This window comes from Canis lupus, chromosome 16 (genome assembly GCF_003254725.2).
Source record: "Canis lupus dingo isolate Sandy chromosome 16, ASM325472v2, whole genome shotgun sequence".
NCBI classification, from domain to species: domain Eukaryota; kingdom Metazoa; phylum Chordata; class Mammalia; order Carnivora; family Canidae; genus Canis; species Canis lupus.
In genome coordinates, this window is record NC_064258.1 from 57,837,922 (window position 1) to 57,859,043 (window position 21,122).

The 21,122-nt window shown below is 49.7% G+C and overlaps 1 protein-coding gene across 1 annotated transcript in view; it reads left to right on the plus strand.

The window, feature by feature from the left end:
* The first annotated feature begins 217 nt into the window (after window positions 1-217).
* The window catches only part of CSMD1 (CUB and Sushi multiple domains 1), a 1,869,137-nt gene continuing 1,848,232 nt past the window's right edge, over window positions 218-21,122 (plus strand). Inside the window, exon 1 of the mRNA XM_049095299.1 lies at window positions 218-485. Within this exon, the coding sequence (XP_048951256.1) occupies window positions 401-485 (85 nt within the window). The 5' untranslated portion in view covers window positions 218-400. The remainder of the gene's footprint in view (window positions 486-21,122) is intronic.

Here is a 21,122-nt window from a genome sequence, read left to right on the forward strand (position 1 = left end):
CCCGCCTCGCCGCCTCCCTCCCGCAGCTCCCACTCGCTGGCTCGCTCTCCGGCTGCCTGGGCTCCGGGTCGCTCCCGGCTGCGCGCTCGCTCGGCGCCGGGCCCCCCTCCCGCAGCCTCGCCGCCTTGGAGCCTCCCTGCCCGGCCCGGCCCGGCCCGGCCCGGCCCGGCCCGCAGCCCGGCGCGCGCTCGCCCGGAGCCGCTCAGCGCCGCGGAGGCTGGGGACCGATGCTATGAGAGCGCGGCGAGCGGGGCGCGCGGAGCTGCAGGAGGCGTCGGGTGCGCGGCCGGTCCGGGCGCCGGGCTCCGGCTCGCCTCGCCCTGCGGGCATCCCCCGGCTCTGCCGCTAGCCCCGCCGCGGAGGGCCCTCGCCGGCGTGCGCGTGTGGAATAGCCGCAGACATGCCTGCGCCGAGGACGTGCCGGCTCCTGCTCCTGCTCCGGGTGCTGCTGCTTCTGTGCGCCGGGCTCCTCGCCGCAGCCAAGGGTAAGCCAGTGCCGCGCGCCGGCGGGGACCTGGGCGAGCCCTCCGAGGCCCGGCTCGCGGCCGCGGGGGTGCGCGGGGGGGAGGGCAGGGGACCCGGGCGCGGGGCGGGCGGCTGCCGGGGCTTCTCCATCGCGGACGCGGGGGAAGGCGCTGCCCGGGAGCCGGGCTGCCATCGCCTCCTTCCCCAGCCCCCCCCTCCCCGGGCTCCCCGCCTCGCCTCGCCTCGCCTCGCCTCCACTTGGCTGGCACGACACGCTCGCCCTCGGCTTCGCTGCTGGGGACTGTTGGGGAGAACCGAGCCGGCCCGAGTTGGGCTCCGACTGCGCCGCGGCGGGCGGTGCAGCCGGCTCGGGCAGGTGGCGGCTGCGGTCGGGGCGCTGCGGGGAGGTCCCCGGGACTTTCCCCGGACCCCGAGCCCGCGGCTGCCCGAGTGGCCCGGGCGGAGGCAAGTTCCGGCCCTCCAGGGGCTTGGGGGCATCCAACAGGCGGACCTGCGTGCAGCCCGGGCTCCCCGCACCCGCGCGCGCCCGGCCGCCCCTGCTGCCCCCCGCAGCCCCGGCGCGCTGGGGGACCGAGCTCGCCCCCGCCTCCCTCCCCCCTGGACTTTGCTCCCTGCAAGTTGGAAGGAGCTGGCGAGGTGCGCGGGGAAGGCGGGGAGACCCGGCCGGGGTCCGCCGCGGGGCCCGAGGCGCTGTGCCCCTCGCTGCCTCCCGGAGAGGGAAGGAGTCGCCCCGGGTCACCCCTCGGGGCTTGCAGCTCGGTGCACTTGGGTTTCTCCTTGAAACGAGTTAGGGAATGTTTCCCTCTAACTAGCCTACAGGCTGCAATCTCGGAGCTGGCAGTGGCTCCAGCACTTGTCTATTCTCTGGGAAAGAAAACAAGCTCCCTCTTGATTCCGGGAGAGGGAGGGGAGGAGGGGGAGAGAGAGAGAGAGAGAGAGAGAGAGAGAGGAGAGAGAGAGGGGGGTGGTGGGGGTGGGGGTGGGATACTGATTGATTTGCACATTGGAAAATACCTGCCCCCATTTCCTCATCTTGGCCTCCGAGGATGCTCCTCCTATCCATCACCACTCCATCGTCCCACTCCTGGGAATATCTCTGGCTACGGAGATGTGCTTCTTCTCTTCCTTTTTAAAGGACGCTGTCAAGCCTGCCGTGAGCGCGGGTGTGTTCCAATGGCCATTTGCTCTCTCCCCACACTGAAGTCCCCCTTTCCTCTCTAGATGTTTCCATCTTTTTTTTTTTTTCTCCCCCACCCATTTTCTATTCCTCCAGTGTTCCAGATTCGGGGGTGATTGACAAGGCGAAGGAGGACTATCTCTGGTTCCATTAGGAAACTCCAGATGGGCCTGGCCTGGGGAGAGGTGGAGAGAATGGCAGATGAGGCTCCCCGCGCCCGGCGGCGGCCAGGGCGGGTGGAGAGCTGACCCCGGGGCTGCAGACCCCCCCACCCTCGGCGCACGCACTCACCCCTGCCGCCCGGGGTCTGCGGGAACGCGCCCCAAGAGCCCGGGGAGCGCGAATGTGTGGCGCTGGGGCGCCTGAGCTCCTGTCGCTCGCAGTCGGGGACCTGCTGCAGACACCTCCCCTCTGCCCCCGGGCCCAGCGCTGTGCAGACGCCCCGCCTTGGGCGCCGCTGTTGGGGCTGCTGCGGAGGCACAGCCGGCGGAGCAGGGGCGAGGTGGGGGGGATGGATAGCGGCCTGGGGTCGCGCGGGGCTGGCTGGATGCCCTGCAGGAAAAGTCCAGCGCAAACCCGCGGCGCCCCCGGGAAGTGCGTGCGGGGTTTTTCCCAGGTCGGGGCCGGGGCCTGAGCGCAGCCCCTGGCTCTGCGTAGCCAAGCCCCTGCGTGGAGAGCAAACACCTGCTACGCAACTCGGCAAAACTTCCCACCCCTTCCTGTGCACTCCAAGTCCAGCAGAGCCGGGGCCGCCTGCAAGCGCCCCCTCTCCCCCATCGCCCCCTCCTCTTCCGCTCCCCTCCCCCGGCGGGCAGCGCAGCCTCCGAGCGCATCCTCGGTTCCCCGTGGCTCCGCGCGCCCCGCGCGCCCTTCCCCCGCAATTAGCAGGGGTTGCTGCGCGGAGCCGGCGGCGGCGGCCCTGCCCGAGCTGCTTGGCAATCGTTGCACGTGTGCCGGGTGGGCCGCGGCCGCGGGCGGCGGGGGCTGGGCGCGAGGGCGTCTGCCGGCGGGGCCCCGAGCCCCCCGCAGCTGCGGCGGGGAGGGCAGCGCCCCCTGCGCCCCGGGCGCACCGCGGAGTCGGGGTCCCGGGCCCCGGGCGTGCGCCGCGCGGGTGTGTGCGCGCGGAGGGTCCGCGCTCGCTGCGCCAGGGCCGGAGCTGGGCTGCTGGGGTGCGGGCGCGAGGCCCCGAGGTCACCCGGCGGGGCCCGCGGGGCTGGAACGCCTCCCCCCGCGCGCGAGGGGTCGGGGGCGAGCGCAGGTGGGCGCGCGGGAGCCGGCTGCAGGCGGGGGGCTGGTGACGCCAGCCCCGGAGAGCGCGCGGCAGCCGGGGCGCGGACGCATCCCCCCTCCATCCTCCCCTGCCCCGGCCGAGCGGAGCCGGGGTGGCCGAGGTCGGGCCTCCGCCCCGGGGAGAGGGGCCCCCGGTGCCCGGAGCCGCAGGGCTTCCCCGCGCAGGAGGCACGAGCGCTCCCGGGAAGCAGCGCGGCGTGCGCCCAGGTGGCGGCTCCCGCTGGGTCGGGGCGGGAGGAGAGTTTGTGATGCGCGGGGTGTGCAGTCCGTGACCCGTTTGCGGAGTCGTGCGAGGCTGCAGGGGCTGCGGTCGCGCGAACCCGGGGCCCGTCCTTCCCCGGGGCTCCGGCTTCAGCTGGTCGTGCTTTACGCGTCGGTGCAACCTGGGGTGGGGGGGTCCCCGGGATTCAGGGCTCAGGTCCTTTTGTTTGTTTGCTGTTTCTGACCATTACTATTGTAAAGGTCGTCCCTCCTCACACACAGCACAGTTTCAGGGCCCACGGGAGACGGAGGAAGGCTTGCAAGAGTTCTCATCCAGCACCTACGTGGCGTAACGCATTCCGTGAGCTGTGCGATTTGCACCCTTATCTGGAGCTGATCTACCGGCTGTTTGGGTGCGCAAAGTTTGCTTTGCTCCTCGGTTGTTTCTTGTGGCTGTGCAGCGACGGGGATGCAGTGATTTGCAAGCTTTGCCCAGAAAGTGTCAAAAAAAAAAAAAAAAAAAAAAGAAGAAGCACCCAATAGTAGCTCTATGGTCTCCCTGCAGGAAGCCTGGGAGCCAAAGGTGGGGTGCTTATCAGGGTCCCCAGTTCTTACAGTCACCAACCCACCCAGCTAGTTCTAACGTTCACTGACCCGCCCCGCATAGGGATTTAAGCATGCATTTCATTACCAAATTTTCACAACGACCATATCACTCAACACACACGTACACGCATACAGAGAGTGAGAGCGAGAGCAAGAGAGAGAGAGAGAAACCTTCCCAAATGTGCATGCTTCTAGATGAGTTACCTTGTTAACAATTCACATCACCCAGAAGGATGCCCAGACCTTATATTTGCTGGCCACATCTTCTTTATGGTTGAGCAACTCCAACTCCACATATACTCCCTCCTGGGGAAGCCAGGAATTCCCGTGAATAAATGGCTTTCACGGGAAAAACCCCCGACACATCATATAGTAAAGGTGAGTCATGTATAAGGGAAGTTAAGATTTCTACATTGGTGATTTTCTTAGCTAATCATGCGTATTGCTTTTTTGGCCTTGTGAGGGGGTTAAGTTTTTGTGTTGTTTTGTTTTTCGGTGAGGAGCTGTTCAGCCGAAAGCTCTGGTGCTTCTGGGCAACCTATGTGTTCTGAGTTTGGGATTTTAAATCCGTGAAAGGGTGAGCAGGGGGAAGGCTTTCCTCCAAAGTGGCAGGTCTTGTAAACTTCAGTAGTGGGACAGTGAGATCTCTATAGGCAAGTCCAGGGGAGCAAAGAGCAGGTGGTGAGATGGCAGGAATGCCCCCCAGGCCTCAAGCACCTCCGCGCCCACAGGCCTCGAGGGGACAGGCCATCATTACTTGCATATGGGCTTTCAGCTCGCAGCTCACGCTGGAGAAGTAGACTGGCCCCGTACAGGCTTCTAAGTTCCTGCAGGCGAAACCGGCTCCTCCTGAGGGCAATGCTTCCTCAGTCTCCGGGTTTTGTTTTTTTTTTTTTTTTTTTTTGTCTCCAACAACCAACAGTGCTTTGAAAATGTCAAGAAAATGGTTCAGCTTCCTTTAAGAAATAGATAAACAAAGGCTCAGTGGCCGGTTAGTGCTCATTGCAGAGGATACAGCAAATCCAGTGTAGACATTTCTAAGCTGTCAAAATGCAAATGGCATATTAAATACTCTGTGCTCTACTGAATTCTAAATGTGCCTCTGGTCGGTTTTCTGCTGAGCTCATAGTGAAAATCAGCCACTACAACGGGCGTACACGCGATTTAAGCGACACTTTCCCTTTGGCCTTTGGTATTTCCTCCCCTTAGGTTCATTGCCCTGTAGACTGGAGGAGTTGAATGAGTAGTCCTTGCACAGAGTAGGTGACAGAGCTAGGTGGGCTTATTTATATTTCGTTTATGTCGGTAATAATTCAGAGGAGGACATCTGGGTCGAGGTGTAGCTGTTCTACAAACAACCTACCGTATTTGTACCTTTTGGGTGTTGGGCGTAGGATTGCTGGACCAGAGTCGGTAAAGGACAGACTCAAACCACTTCTACCCTCTGTTCCAACCACTCTAAGGACCAGAGATGGGAATTGTTTGAAACACCGGAACTGGCTTGGGTGTGCCACCTACCTGAAGCAAGGAAATAAATACTTTGGTTGGGCTGAGACTAATTAGTCCTAAAGGAAATCCAACCTTTGACCCTGCCCTCATGGTACAGCCCCTGTGCTGAGCTCCGTGGATGTCCACTTCAGGACAGCCTATCGGCTGGCGGGTATGCAGACTGAATAATCCTATTGAGGTCCTTGCCTCAGTGCAAGGAAATAGCCTCTTCCACAGTGACTTTAAGATGACTTTATCTTCGACTAATTGATATGCTCTATATTTAAGGTGGAATTTACTCCCTGGTACTGAGGCCCATAAGTGATAGGATTAAAATTCATTATATATATATAATATATATTCCTATTATCTATCTATATATATTATCTATCTATCTATCTATCTATCTATCTATCTATCTATCATCTATTAAGTACAAGAAGATCCTTTCATTGAACTGGTTAAAACGAACTGATGGTTCAAATTCCTACTGATGATAGGAATTTTGTGAAAATAACGCTTCTTGCAACTCCCCGCCCCCCATCCCCACAAAGCAACCTCTTCGGACGCACTATGAAGTACTTTATTTTCACTCTCATTTATTTATTTTATTTTTTGAGTGTAGCTGCAATGTCTTTAAGCCATTGATATCAACCACTAATTTCTGGGAGAGGAAAGTGCCACCGTCGCTTTAGGGAAGTTGCATGATCTCTCTTTGTCCCTAACATCTATGTTCTAGCTGGATGAGAGATTTCATCATCCACTAGGCACACTGTCTCATTTAACAAAACCCACTCCTGAATATATTATAAACATTCTACTGAGGGATAACATTTCAACAGATTTACTTGATTTAAAGTCAGTGTTACTGTGGCCCACAGTGGCAATGTTTATCTCCAGCTTAAACTTCTTTGGTGAAGGAGAAAAACATGCAGGCATGGACCCCTATTAAAAATAGCTACTATATCTTTTAGGTCTCGTGCATTTTTGCAATTTATTCATGGAAATCTTCCTGCTTTATCTTATACTAGATTTAGCTTGGGGGTGGGGGGGAGCTGTAAAAGGAAAAGGGTTATTTCAGTATTACCATTCTCTCCAAATATAAGTAGAATAAAAGCGATCCCTTGTGATACTAACAGTCTTAATCTTTCCAGTCTTCTACCTTAATACTAACAATCTTAACATAATTTTGCCCCATTGTCAGTCAAACGATACATCCTGCATAATACGCCGTGCTTTAAAAACTACCCTTGTTACTGATGTGAGATCAAAGGAAATAGAGTCACGAAGAAGTCAGGTTGTTGGCGGCATTTCTCAGTTTTTTCACCCACTAGTCACTCTTAGACTAGTTGCAACCTGAGACTTAAATCATGTAAAATATTGGCCGGACTCTTGGTTTGATGGATTTTGGAGATCCTGAGCCTCAATAAAATTCAAGAAAAACTAATATGGCATCTGGATATTACAGGTGTGCCTCCCAACTCTCTGTCGGAATGATCCAGATAACTGTAAACCGGGGGAGCTGCAATGGAATCAGAGCCGCTTTTGAGGGTTTGGAGCATTTCCCCATTTTATTATTGTGGCAACCTTTTGTTTTTTTGTACTAATTGTGTCACCTTTATCATGGTAGGTGTTGGCATTGTGACCAGGATGTAGAGTTTTTGAATAGCCTTTTGCAAACTCTGTATGCATAAGAATCAGTGGAGGTTTGGTTTAAATGCAAATTTTAAGGCTCCCCTCCCCCAACCGAGTGATTTTCAATAAACAGATTTTAGGTGGTGTTGGAAATCTGCATTTATATATGTGTATCTGTTATCTATCTACCAATTCTTCCTCCGTTTCAATAAAAGGCATCAGAATCTAATAGCCCACTCATTGAGACTTCACAGGCTAATTAGCCCCTACTGACTCCAAGATGAATACACTATAGTATGAAATTGTGCAATTATTTCAGAAGATTTCTTCTTTATCATTAGGGCCTCCATCATTGGTGTTCATCATTCTATGCTGTTTTTAATCTTTTTTTTTTTTTAAACTGGTCTTACAGCGAAGATGAGATCCAAGCTCCTTGTCCATAATGTTTATATTATACGAAGACTTCAAGGGATAATTATACTCTTTCACATAAAAATACAGTGGGAATGAATGATTTTATTTTTTTCTCTTACTGTTTAGTGTACTCTGATATGATTAGTGTTATGTAAGGAAGAGCTAAATGTGAGATTAAAATTAGAATTATTTGGGGAGTGATCTCTAATGAATTAAAAGCCTTTGAAATTAATTGCGAATTCTAAGCAGTCATTTTCCAGAAGCCGGTGAATCCCTATGCCTTTATTCAGAGAAACTTATTTATTTCTCCTTTTGTTTTTAATAGAAAGCGTCTTTATTGATCTTTTGCAAGTGAGTAATTTTCTACATGAACTTGATATTCACGTAAAAATATATAGTGGACTCTTACCTTTGATGTTCCTATAAAATTCCCCACCATTGACATGACCGTGCTTCTTACAGTCTTGCCCGATGACTCTCCGAGTGGACTGTCACTTCCTTTTTCTATCAGTAAGTTGATAATTAAGACTGCAAACCTTTGGCTTTTATGCAAATGGATAGTCTTCAGGGTAACAGAAAGTTAAACACAGCTCATTCTTATGAAAATGGGTTCTGCTGGAGTTAAGGATATTCACTTTTCTTTCAAAGAATGGACCTTGAGAGTATTGTTCAGAGGCCATCAACAAATTTTGTCTCCCTGTTTCAAACTATTTCTTTTTATGGCTAGGAAAGTGGTGTACTTTGATGTATAATACAGCTGTGGATAGTTAAGACTTGCAGGGAATGATTGGCACTTCCTACAGAAAAGAAGAGGGACCCTGACAACATAAGAAAGGTCACATTTTTACAAGAAATTAACTGAATTGAGCAGATACTTCCCTTTATGCTCTAGAAATGTAAATTTCTTCGGCATGAATCTGGCATTTCTTGTTCTGTCTCATTCTTTTCCTCCTTTCTTACAAAATATAATTATTGTGAGCAACTTAAGACAAATCCAGCCATTAGGATTTTATTTTGTTTGTGGTGTTGGCCATATACTTGAGGTGGCAGGTTACCTGCTCAAGATGCCTGCTCCACTTTCCATGGAAACAATAGGAAATTTTCAGACTCTAAATCCCAACACTTTTTTTTTTTTAATTCGTAGATGATCTCAAGAGAAAGTCAGGTGAAGGACATCATCTTGTTACCGTTAGGTGGAAATAGCTCTTATCAGTATATTTAAGTATGTAGGTAGAACTACTCTCATTTGTGGGAAATATGTATGGTGTTAGTCTGTTACCATCCTAAACAATGAAGACCTGGGAGTCTAAGAAGAGACTTGGGAAGTCTGGTCTCTTAAATAAGAGTAGTCCTTTTGTTCACTTGCGGAGTCGTGGTGCGTACCGGCTCGAATAACTCAATCCCAGGTAGCTGGAATTCATGAGTTCTTTACTGTTTACCTGCACACTTCAACAATGAAGTTGTCGACTCTGGGCTTACCCTCAAGGAGCTTTCATTGTTACTAAAAACTAAACCAAAGGCCTCAAGTTACTGACCGAATTACTATGTGTTCAAATATTGGACGGTGATGCAGACAGCAGATGCCACGCAGATAAAGGGAGGAGCTCCCATAGGAGGTGGAAAATTGGTAGAGCCTCCATGAGTGGAGGAGGAAGGAGACAGGAACAAAGTCAGAGAGAATGAGGATGTTGAATGAGAAATGCACCCCCCTGCCCCCTTCCAAACAATAGCCTGTCCAGGGGGTCAGGTCCAGCATGGAGATGAGCCTATAAATACGGATGCTTCTCAGAAATTCTTCGATGGCTCCCGACAGCCAGAGGCCCAGGTGGGAAGGAATACAAACTACTGCCCTGGGACTGTTTCCTGAAATAGGCACATACACAACTGATTTGATGCCTGGCCTCCTTTCCTCACACAGCCAGTGGGTCAACCGCTTGTTTGGACCAGGAATCTCTTTCTTGGAAGCAAATAAGTGATGTCCTTTTTTTGGAATTTTTTTCCCCGGGTTCCATGAGTGATGCTCTTTACTGTTGTTTTTGTTGTCATGACCCCCAGAAAATCATACGGACAGAGCACTGGGTGTGGGGGGAAGCGTGTTTTGGTTACTGGTTTACGGGCAGTGGCCACTGGCGCCCTACGTACTGCGTGTGTGTCTACACCAGCGGGTGTGCCTCCCCCGCGCGGCCTTGCGGATCCTTTATAAATGGCTTCAGTCTCTGTCCAGCTCTACCTCTCTGCTGCCTGCTAGTGACTGGCCCTCCAGTCTGACCTTTGCTCTCTTCGACCTCAAGCCCACTGAGCTTGGAGTCTACTTCTAGGTCCCTCGCCCACAGCTGACCCCCCAGTCTCCCTGGCTTCACGTGGCCTCGTCACTCACCACGTTTCACAGCCATTGGTCATAGCACAGAGCACCGGGAGTCTAAGATCGTTAAAAATGTTCCTTGCTTGCTCCTTTTATTTGTTGATATCGTTCTTATGTTGTAGATTTAAAGTCCCACAGAATTAAAAGGCCACCTTCCAACTGTCCCACTACTGTAGCGTTTCCTTGTACTTTCATTATCTCTTCAATGAATAAACAAATGCTCTCATGTATAGGATTCTGTCCATTTTTTTTAAGTGACTCGGATTAATATGTTGAAAATTTTTTTTGAAAAGACGTCTAGAATACAGATGACCTGTGGAACGTATCAGGAATGAGCTCCTCAAGTCAGGGACAAATGCGTTGTGATTTGTGCATTCCCATACCCAGGCTAGAAGGCATCAGAATAGTTCACATTGAGACCCTATATCCAAATTACCCGTTTTGCTGTGCTTATTTCATTCTTTCTTTTTTTTTTCTTTTCATATTTGTTTCTCTTTAGATACAAAGTAGCTTGTCTGGGGCATTTGCATTTTTTTTTTCTCCTAGCGATAATAATTTGATGATATTAGAGCTGGTACAGCAGATATGTCAACTTACAATTGTCGTTTTGATCTTCATGACTATTTCATGTCTCAGCTTTTTAATTTAAAAGAATTACATAAGACGATTATGGAACAAAGAAAAACTTATCAGTCTCTTTCTTGTGCCACTGCAAATACAAAATTACCTTCCCAGTGTTCCTTAGTGGCGATGAGAGAACCCGAAGGGATGCGCTGTCAGGGTGTTTAAAAGACGTGGGGTCTTCTGACCTGACCCTATAGCCACACCAAACTTTGAGGTGTGATTTATACCTCCTAGCGGATGCGTTTTTTTTTTTTTTTTCAGTTTTATGTTGGATGGACAATAAGAGGCCATTTAAAAAGAGTTGGTAAAAAAAAAAATAACAAAGTGTTGTATGTCAAGGTGAAGTGACTATCCTTTCTTTTGTGAGCTGGCCTGGAACAGACCCTGTGAGTAGGAGGGAAAAAAGTGTGTGAGTTAGAGATCCGATGTCACTTCCTGCAGCCTTAAAATCGGAGTATGAGATCTGAGCCCCTGTGTTATGCCTGTTATTTTCAATTTATTCTATTTTTTATTTTAATTTAAAACTTAATCGAGTATAGTTGACACACAACGTTACGTCAGCCTCAGGTGTGCAACCTATTGACTCAACTTCTCCATACGTCCTGCTGTTCTGACCATGGGCGTAGCTACCCTCTGTCTCCATACAACACTATTACAACACCACTGGACATAGTATTTTTATGCTTTTTAACGACTACTCATCATTTGGCCCAAGTTAAGAGGGCGGAGAGACAGAGAGCCAAAGGCATTTGTCACAAGGTCGTGTTATATTGTCCTCTGTTCCCCACATCTCTTCTCTTTGCAAGACAAAACGCCCCCAGGAATGGTTAAGGGCTAGAAGGACAAATGGGAGGGGAAGTCCATCGGGCACTGCTTGCATTAGGTGTCTATTGCTGCGCAACATGATCCCCACAAACCAGCAGCTGACGCAGCACACGTGTAGGATCTTACAGTTCCTGGGGGTCAGGGGTCTGTGCACCGCCGGCTGGGTCATGCAGGTCCTCTGCTTGTGGTCTCACGGGCTGTCATCAGGGTGTTGGCTGGGACTTCATTCTCATCTGGAGCTCAGCTGGGGAAGGACCCCCTCCTAGCATGACTCAGGGGCTGGCAGGATTCCATTCCTTGTGGTTGTAGGGCTGAGAGCTTAAGTTTATTGCTGGCCCTTGGCCAGAACTCACCCTCGGCTCTAGAGGCGGTCCATGATTTCTTGCCACACGGACCTTCCCAACGTGGCGAAAGAGAGACTCAGGCAAATTGGATATTACGATATTACATGTAATCACGTGATCAAGACACACAATCCCATATAGTCCATCACTTTTACCCAATTTTATTGATTAGAAACAAGACCCAGGCCCGCTCTCACGCAAGGGCATAAACATCAAGAGGTGAGGATCATGGCGGCCACCTGAAGAATCTACCCACTACACACTCCTAGAAATAGGTTAATACAGAAAAAGCATCGTACAGTGACTAAGCAAAGGGCCGAGGACCTAAAAGTGGGCAACAAATAGGAATAGGTTTTGCATACAGAGCAAAAATAAATAAAATATGTAGGAAAAGGTCTCTAAATTTATTATTGATCAAAAGACTATAGATTAAAAAATACCATCTGTCAACAATGGATTTGTGAAACTGCGATTCATACGACCCACATGAGCGGGCAGGTGGGAAGACGGCGTCCACGTATAAGCGGTACGTGTAGAAAAAGTCAGGGCGGAGAAAAGTTGCTCATACCAATCAAAATTGTAAAGTATCAGATATTTTAACCCAAAAATGTAATACCGTTTCGGGCAATATATGCTTATTTATTTTTAGCTCTCCCTCTAATAGGGAAAAATTGGACAGAGCTTAAATGTCCATTGTCCTACAATAGCTAAAGAAATCGTGCAATGCACTGTAGAGTCTATATGCAAGGGCTTCCACGGTAAAAGGACTGAGGTGAAGATTCAAAATACTACTACTCCTATGCACGTGTAAAAATATCTGGAAAGCTGCATACATTACACCAATGATGTTTAAATGTTTGAATTTGGGATAACCACATCAGACTTCTATAATAAAATCATAGTTCTTAAATTAAAAAAAAAGGATTATCTGAAAGAAAAGGACAAGTAGGTCTTGTCAAACCATTGATGAGAAACATAGATGATAAGATTTGTGAACTTGAGATGACCTTCAAGTTCAGGATGACAACTTGCCTTTTACTTGGATCAGAGAACCTAAGTGTGTTGGACAGATTCCCTGGGAAACCTGAGGCAGAAGGAACTCCGTGTAAGCGAACAGTCTTCTCCTGGGAGCCCGCGAGCCTCCTGATGACCCAGCATCTGGCTCCCCCCTCAGGACCAGACTGGCCTTCTGTCTCCCCCGTCCTGGCTCTCTGTCCCAGGCTGGTGGGACCACGCAGTGTCTTCCCTGACGTGATGCTCTGGGAAGTGAGTCTGGCCAGGAAGGTTCTGGGGGTCGGTGTAGAAAGACCCTCCTGGCAGCCGGGGAAGCACAACGTTGACTCTTCTGAGATGGTCCAGAGCCACGGTGGGGGGCGGGCTGCCGAGATGCTACGGGACCCTCGGGAGGATGAAATGTGTTAAAGGATTGGACAGCTTTGTTAAAAAGTTAACTACGGTGATGTCTTTTACGTTGCTGAAGACCCAGCGCTCTGCTTCCTTGGTGTTACTTAGATATGTGTTTTCCATCAGTAGAGTGGGGGTGCCATGATCGCCTTTGTGGAGTATTTAATTCTGGAGAGCGTGATGTGTTATGTTCTACCCCTGAAATATTTATTGGTTGGGACTGCCTAACATGGTACAATCACATGCTAAATTCCATGCTTAAATGTCTTAATGATTAAAATGACTTGAATTAGGGATGCCTGGATGGTTCAGCGGTTGAGCATCTGCCTTTAGCTCAGGGCGTGATCCCAATCCCGGGATTGAGTCCCACATGGGGCTCCCTGCATGGAGCCTGCTTCTCCCTCTCCCTGGGTTTCTGCTTCTCTCAGTGTGAATAAATTAATAAAATAAAATCTTTAAAAATAAATAAATAGGGGAGGTGGGCGGGGGGTGGGGGTGACTGGGTGGCAGGCACTGAGGCGGGCACTTGACGGGATGAGCACTGGGTGTTATTCTATATGTTGGCAATTTGAACACCAATAAAAAATCAATTTATTAAAAATAATAATAATAAATAAGTAAATAAATAAATAAAATAACTTGAATTAGGAAACGACTTTTCTGAAGCGGAAACTTGTTCATCAGTTCGAGTGACGGTTCGTGTCACGTGATGGAAATCATTCGTCTGAGTCTTCGTGCGCTCAGGTGTGACGGAGAAGATACCTACGTGAGGTGCCCAGTTGCACGTACTTGACGGCGTCCTCCGGGAAGCTGGGCCCTCCTGAAAACCAGGAAACTCTGTGACACCGGGTTTTCTCATCTTTGCAAAGGGGATGTTAACTGGACTCAATACTATAAAGATTAGATGAATAAGCGTGTGTAAAAGGCTCAGCGGACTGCCTGGCGGTTACTAATCTTTTTTTTTTTTTTTTTTTTTTTTTTTACTAATCTTAAATAAATGTTAGCAACTGCTTTATTCTAGCAACTAAGAAATTAGACTACCAATTCAGAGTATGGCCCCAGAAGTAATATTGGAGGAAGCCTTGTTTTTTTAGAGAGACATTTTTTTATGAGTGAAGATTAATAATTCTATCTGGATATACGTACCTCCATTTAGAAGAGTCATCCTAATAATAATTTCTAGAACTCTTCAGGATGTACTAAACGCCTTTCCATTCCTTACTTCATTTACAGACACACGAACATTACTGAGATTTCTCAGAAAGGCCAAGTGCTAATAGGATCAAAGTCATAATTTGACCTCGCGCGTCACATTCAGCTTGAATAATACGAAAAGCTCAGCAAAGCCACTTAGAGATGTGTTTTATAGTCACTTATGACCGGGAAGCCTGGGACCTCTGAAGTGACCGTGAGGGGGACAATAAAAGAAAATCGTAGGACACTTCTCAGAGTAGGACCGTACTGGAAAGTCCATCTGTCTACACATCCAGGGTGTTGGTTGTGAGCATCCCCGACAGCCGTGCGATGCTCTCGGGTTCTGAAAGAGCTCATACCTTTCTCTGACTGCCTGGTTTGGCTCAAGAAGTGTCTGAGGCCTATTTTTATTTACTCGTTTTCGGAGGCTGTTCTAAAGAAAGGCACACGGGGAATGGGGCGGCTTGCTGGTTGAGGCTTGTGCAAACACAGATAGATTAGGTCTTTGTGGGCAATATAGTAAATCTCTCACCTTTCTGAAAGTACGATCGGTGAGGTGGAAGGAGACTCTCGGGTGATTAGAATCTTTAAAATGCTCAGGGCCTCATCCACGGACTGAAGCCTTCGCTTTTCCCGCTAAACATGGGGCAATCCATCATGCGAAGGCAGTCGGTGTAATCTGGCCTTTTTCTTCTGATTTAGGCTCTCCAGTGGGGTGTCTAATGACTCCAGTATATGATTGACCATCGGATTGAAGAAACTGCCCACACCTCACCCTCCTGCTCTAAGGCTGCACGCCCGGGTCGAGACGTTGATAGGTAGCGGTCTCCGTGTTCGAGACAGAAAGAAATCCCAGATCGTGATGTTAGAATAAGATGGTCTTTCTAGGGTCATGTGACTGAGACGTTCAGAAGAGGCTACTTAGAACTCCAGGGGCCATGAGCAGAATGCAAACTCTTCTTTTTTTTTTTTTTTTTCTTTCTTTCTTTCTTTCTTTCTTTCTTTCTTTCTTTCTTTCTTTCTTTCTTTCTTTCTTTCTTTCTTTCTTCTTTCTTTCTTTCTTTCTTTTTCTTCCTTCCTTCCTTCCTTCCTTCCTTCCTTCCTTCCTTTCTTTCTTTCTTTCTTTCTTTCTTCTTTCTTTTTTAATATTTTATTTATTTTTTCATTAGAGACACAGAGAGAGAGGCAGGGACACAGGCAGAGGGAGAAGCAGGCTCCGTGCAGGGAGCCCGATCCCAGGACCCCGGGGTCACGACCTGGGTCAAAGGCAGAGGCTCAACCCCTGAGCCCCCTAGCGTGCCCCAAAATGCAAACCCTTTGATGCCATGCGTGTGTCTGTCAGGTGAGCTGTGACAAGCACACAGCGACCCTGAAGCCTTTGGGGAACAGGACTCTGCGGCTCCTGGAGAAGGCCTGGCCTGCTCCTGCTCCTGCTCCTGCTCCTGCTCCTGCCCTGGTTGGCCCTGCCCACGCCACCTCCTGCAGCGCCCAGCGCCTGGGAGCAACCTGTCCCTGGTTCTGTGCCTCGGCCTTTGGCTCGGGTGACCCCAGGGAGGGCTCGCCCCACGAGTCCTCCATGCCCCGGGCCACCACATGGCCCTTGGGAGGCTTGTGCACTCACAGGTGAGTCCAGAGCCCGGCCAGGAGGGGATGGCTCTCCCCACGCACAGGAGGCCACCCATGAGCGTGCAGCCCGCGCCCACCCTCCCACCCTCCCCGGTGCATGTCCGGCCTGCGCCGCAGGAAGAGAGGAAACAGGAATCAGTGACGGGGGCGGTGCTGTGGCTGCAGCGGGCCTGCTCCACTCCGCTCCCTGTTGCCGGGACTGGCCCTGTGGGCCATGGCTCTGCACGACAGTCCACGCCCCGTCTGGCCAGGTCTGAACGGGCTACATGACCAGGTAGATACCTTTTTTTTTTTTTTTAATGAGATAGACATTAGTTGACAAGTGCAACCCTAATGGTCAACAGCGTATGAAGCAGCCCAGGACCCCCGGTGGGGACCCAGGCAGGCCCAGGGACAACGCCGGCGTGTCCAGCGGCACAGCCAGTGGTGCAGGAGGCACCTGCCGGGCTCCGTCCAGGCTCCGTCCAGGAGCAGGTGGGCCGCACCCGGCCAAGGGCAGCATGAGAAGAAGACAACGGCCGAGGCCCAGCAGCTCCTCAGGGAGGATGTGCTGAAGAACGGGCCATTGGACGGAACCGGCGTGCAACGTACCTGCCAAATCAACCTTCTCCCCGCGGTGACGCAGCCCCGGGCAGCCGGCGCGGGGTCGAGGTGGGCAAGCCCGGTGAGAGGCTGGGGCCGGGTGAGGCCGCGCCGCCCAGGTTCCCGAGCTGGTTTTTATGTTACCCAACTCGTCCGGACACGTTACAAAGTCGGTTTGAAGAGTTTCGTCCCTGTGGACTTGGTGCGTGCGGGAGCTGAAGCAGCACGCGATGCCGGAGGGGCACCAGGACCCGGCTACACGCTGGCATGAGACGCATGTTCCAGGACACACTGTCGCGTCTTGTTAAGAAGACGCCTCCACTAGCCGGGGATAGGATGTAAGTGCAGGAGCTGCTGTGCTGTTCCGGGCAGCTAGTCCATGCACTTGCACACATACTTTTTTTTTTTTTTTTTAAGATGCTATTTATTTATTCAGGAAAGAGAGAGAGAGGGAGGCAGAGACACAGGCAGAAGGAGAAGCAGACTCCGTGCAAGGAGCCCGACGTGGGGGGGGGGGTCACGCCCTGGGTTGAAGGCGGGTGCTCCACCCCTGAGCCCCCAGGTGCCCCTAGACGCACATTAAAGAAAAAAAATAAAAAAGCCCACATGATCTGTGCTGGTCCCTAACAATCACACACCGACTGGGGACCCTCGTATTTAGGAGGTTCTCCGTACAACTAAACAAAAGCTCCACTTCAAACCAGAAAGGGCATAAACGTCCATCGGACAACGGTTCCTCTTTCAAGCAGATTTCCCTCATAATAAATGACTTTTCCTTCCCCAGAGGTGGCCCACGTGAGCCCCATAGGAAACCATGGGAGCCCTCCCCGACTGGCTCCTCTCGGATGGCTCTGGGCTCCATAGACAGTATCGGCTGGTTTGGGGGGTTTTGGTTTTGTTTGGTTTTGTTTTTTCTCTTCGCTGTTACTGCAAATAATGTGGCCCGAGCTCGTGACCGTCGCAGCGTCGGGGAGGCCTGGAGAGCCTGCGGGGGCGCCCTGGCCTACCGTGCGCTCAGCCCAGCGCTCCGGGGAGCAGCTGCACCTGCAGCCCGCGGGGCGGGGGGAGCCCCCAGCTCTGCTGAGGTCTACGTCGGGGGCCTCCAAACGGGGCGCTTCAGTTTCTTTGTGTCCCAGAAAGATGGGATTTGGCTCTTTCCCTTTCTGCCCTGACGTCCTCTGACTTCGGTTCTAAGCATAGCAGCAATCAGCTAATCAATATGGACTTAGAGGGTTACAGCCGAGTGGCCTAAATTCAATAAGCCACTTGCAGCCGGGAGGTACGAGTAATCCATTGGGGGGGGGGTGGGCTGGGGGAGATTTTCTTTCTCCCTTCGCATTTCTAATGCATCGAATTCAGCAATCTGCAGTTTCTCTCCTCCGATGACGATGACATGCAGCAGGTACTTCCTTTAATTAGCGTGAGTTGAAATTAATTACTCTCTGAGCCCATTTGCTCTGGTGTTTCGCAACCCTTTTGAAAAAACGCAAGTCACCCTGGTGCATCCAGAGCCCGGGTGCCTCATTGAGGGGGACCAGTGGGTCCCGCTGACCATCCATGGGAGCGTGGAAAAGGCACGTGTCCGTTGCGGCTTTGGGGTCGCCCTGTCTGGACAGGGTCTTATGTGACACCTCCTTTTCCCGCTCTGTCCCCAGATGTGAGAGCTTCTAGGAGAGCTGTAAGAAAAGCACCGACACCCTCAGAATTGCACTTTCTTATAAATTTTTTTTCTTTCTTATCTATAAATTTTGAATTAAACCTACTGTCTCCTAATTTTTCCAAACCGCAGCATCGACATTAACATTTATTATTTATGCGGAAGTTTATATAGTTGCAAAGTACTTACAATACTCAACAGCACACGACGTCTGTGGGAGACCGCGCAACACCGTGTCTCATCGTCTCATATTCTCCCGACAAGGAACTTGAGGCTCGAATGTCACCTTGTCGTGGCCACGTGTTTCGAGCTGCAGAACGAAGACCAAGGACGCTCTTCTCCATCTGTCCTGATGTGAGGTCTCTGATTCTGATCATTCTCTCTCCTTCCTTTCCAGCTGCACAATCCTGCTGCCATAGAATGAGTGAAAACAAAAAAAACTACCTCAATATTCATTTGTTTTACAACAAAATCATAAAGATGTTGACGAGAATTGTACATAGCCAACTGCCCTGCCTCTCTGCTGATTTTTCTTGAAATCGTTTTCCTGCGGCGGTCATTCTCCCTGGGCATCTCATGGTGTAGGCCTCGTGTATATAGAATCTTCTAAAGTTCTGTCAGAAACGTTAAATATATCTAGATTCCAAATATGCAGATTGGAAATAATCCAGGGAACTCTTTTAATACTGCAGCTAAATGTCACCTGCCATGTAATGTGCTCTGGGCTCAGCTCTGTGACATAAAACCCTGTCGAGACAGGGGATCCAAGGCTTCTCTTGGCCTTGGATCGCTTCGTTTTAAACAAGTATCCTGTTTAAAAATGATTTTCCCTTTTACTTCAAGAAACAGACTTTGGAGGAAAATGTTTTCCGCAAGCCAGGCTGATTGTGGTGGATTTCTCAGGTTGATGCGTAAGGAAGAAGGGATGCTCCTGCTGCCGTGTTCAGTTCTGAAGAGGCCAAGCCGTTCCGTAGAACCTCATATGTCTCTTTTAAGCCTCTAGGTGAATACAAAGTAAATAAGTGCATAGGCAACAAGCCTCTTCGTCCCCATGAAGGGTGCTGGTCACGGGGCAGGTAAATATGTGATGTTATTCTGGGATAGAGCTCACCTGGAGTCGTGTGGAGAACCTGTCATGGTACCAAGTTAGTGAAGAATCGTTCATCTCATTTTTTTTTAAGATTTTTAAATTTTATTTATTTATTCATGAGAGAAAGAGAGAGAGAGAGAGAGAAAGAGGCAGAGACACAGGTAGTGGGAGGAGAAGCAGGCTCCATGCAGGGAGCCCGAGTGGGACTTGATCCCGGGACCCCAGGATCACACTCTGGGCCGAAGGCAGGCCCTAAAGCGCTGAGCCACCCAGGTGTCCCATCTCATGTTTGACTGCAGAGACTTTTTTGATTCCTGACTGTACGGGGCAGGAATAAACTCTGTGGGTTTCAGTAGCATCAGTAGTTTCTATGATGTTTATGCTGGTTTCCAGAGGAACACATACCACAGAAGCTCTAGAAAACGTTCTAGAACCCGAACTGAGAAACATAATGCTTCGATAGAAGCAAATCATATTTTCAGTGCAATTAAATTTCACATATTTTATTGAAATTGATTCAAATATTGAATTATTTATTTATCTGTGGAATCTTTTATTGAGTGTCACCTGTAAGTCAAGTCCTGTGCGAGTTGCAGTGGATCCAAAGTAAATGAGCTCAAACCCCCACCCTCAAGCATTTTACTTTCCAGTAAGGGTGATTTATCTTTTCTCAATACTATGATCAGAATAATCAAAAAAGAAGTAAAAACAATAAAGTGTCACCTCATATTGGAGCTTCAAGGAAATAATATGTATTTCTTGGTACGCTGTTCCACTTAATAAATACGAGATGGCACCAGTTCCTTTTGGTTGCCCAAGCATTCTGGATAATTTCGGTGTAATGCACTGTGTTGCCTTCTTTGTGACACTGGAAGAATAAAATACGGAGTGATAGAATCAAATTCCACAGAAAATCCACATGCTATAATCTTTTTTTTTTTTTTTTTTTGGTTTCGGGCGTAGAATTTACTGATTCATCATCACAAGTGCCCTCCTCATCCCACCCCCCATTTCCCCATCGCCCCCTCCACCTCTCCTCTGGGAACCATGTATTTTCTTCTCTGTATTTAAGAGTCTGATTCTTGGTTTCTCGGTCTCTCTGTCTCTCTCTCTTTTTTTTTTTTTTTCCTCAAATGATTCGATTTTTGAAAATGGCAGCCCACGCCAGTGAGTTCACAAGGTGGTATTTACAAGGCTACCCTCCAAAAATGAATGTCGCTTCTTCATTCATTGAACAGACATTTATGCCATTTCATTTTGGTCCAAGATACCGGGAAGAAGAATTCGGGAGATAGAGTGAGCGACGAGGCGATGCTCGGCTCCTGGCTCCATGGTGCTGGCATGAAGATAGCCAGAGCACCTGTTTGTCATCTTTGTCATCGTGTCGTCTCATAAACCAAATTCCCTACCTAAGCAGAAGTTCTTTGTTCAGAGTCCTTGAAAGAAAGTCAATGGTTTCTCTTTGAGTGTCACTTAGTGTCCTGCTCCAGGTTTTATGGTTCCCCTAGAGGGAAAATCTCTGTCTCCATGTAGTGACCCCGGTCCCGGCTCCTCTCACCAGTGCGTGGTGCCCTCATTCATGCCTGAGGGAGCAGCAGGTAATAATTTAGCTCCTTCTTTGTCTCTGAATTCCTCAGAACACTTGGGAACAGCTATCTATGTGTCTTCCGTCCTCCCTCAGCATTTTTTCTCACAAGCTGTTTTTTCCCCCCAAGTTCCTTAAGGCTCTCTTCATTGTTGGCTGCTGCTTCGGGGAGACACGTCAGTCTCCTGCTCTACGTTACATGCAACATCCGTGTTGTCTGTTCTTAATGAATTGTTCCTGGAAAACAGGTTACAAGGGTTTAAAAGTTGTTTTCCCTCAAATAGAAATCAATCACGAGTCAACTTTTCTTTGAATTTTGGGTTTCCCCATGTGAAAATGGTAATTTTGGAGGAAACGAAACTTGCAAAATTCGCTAATATTGGTACAAAAGCTGTGATAATAGAAAATAAATTATGTTTTTTTCAAAAATATTTTTCAGCCATATATGTGCAAAAAAATGAGGAAGATACTATACATTTCATATCCATGCCTTTGTAATTGGCATGTATCATCTTTGTGTGAAAAGCATAGC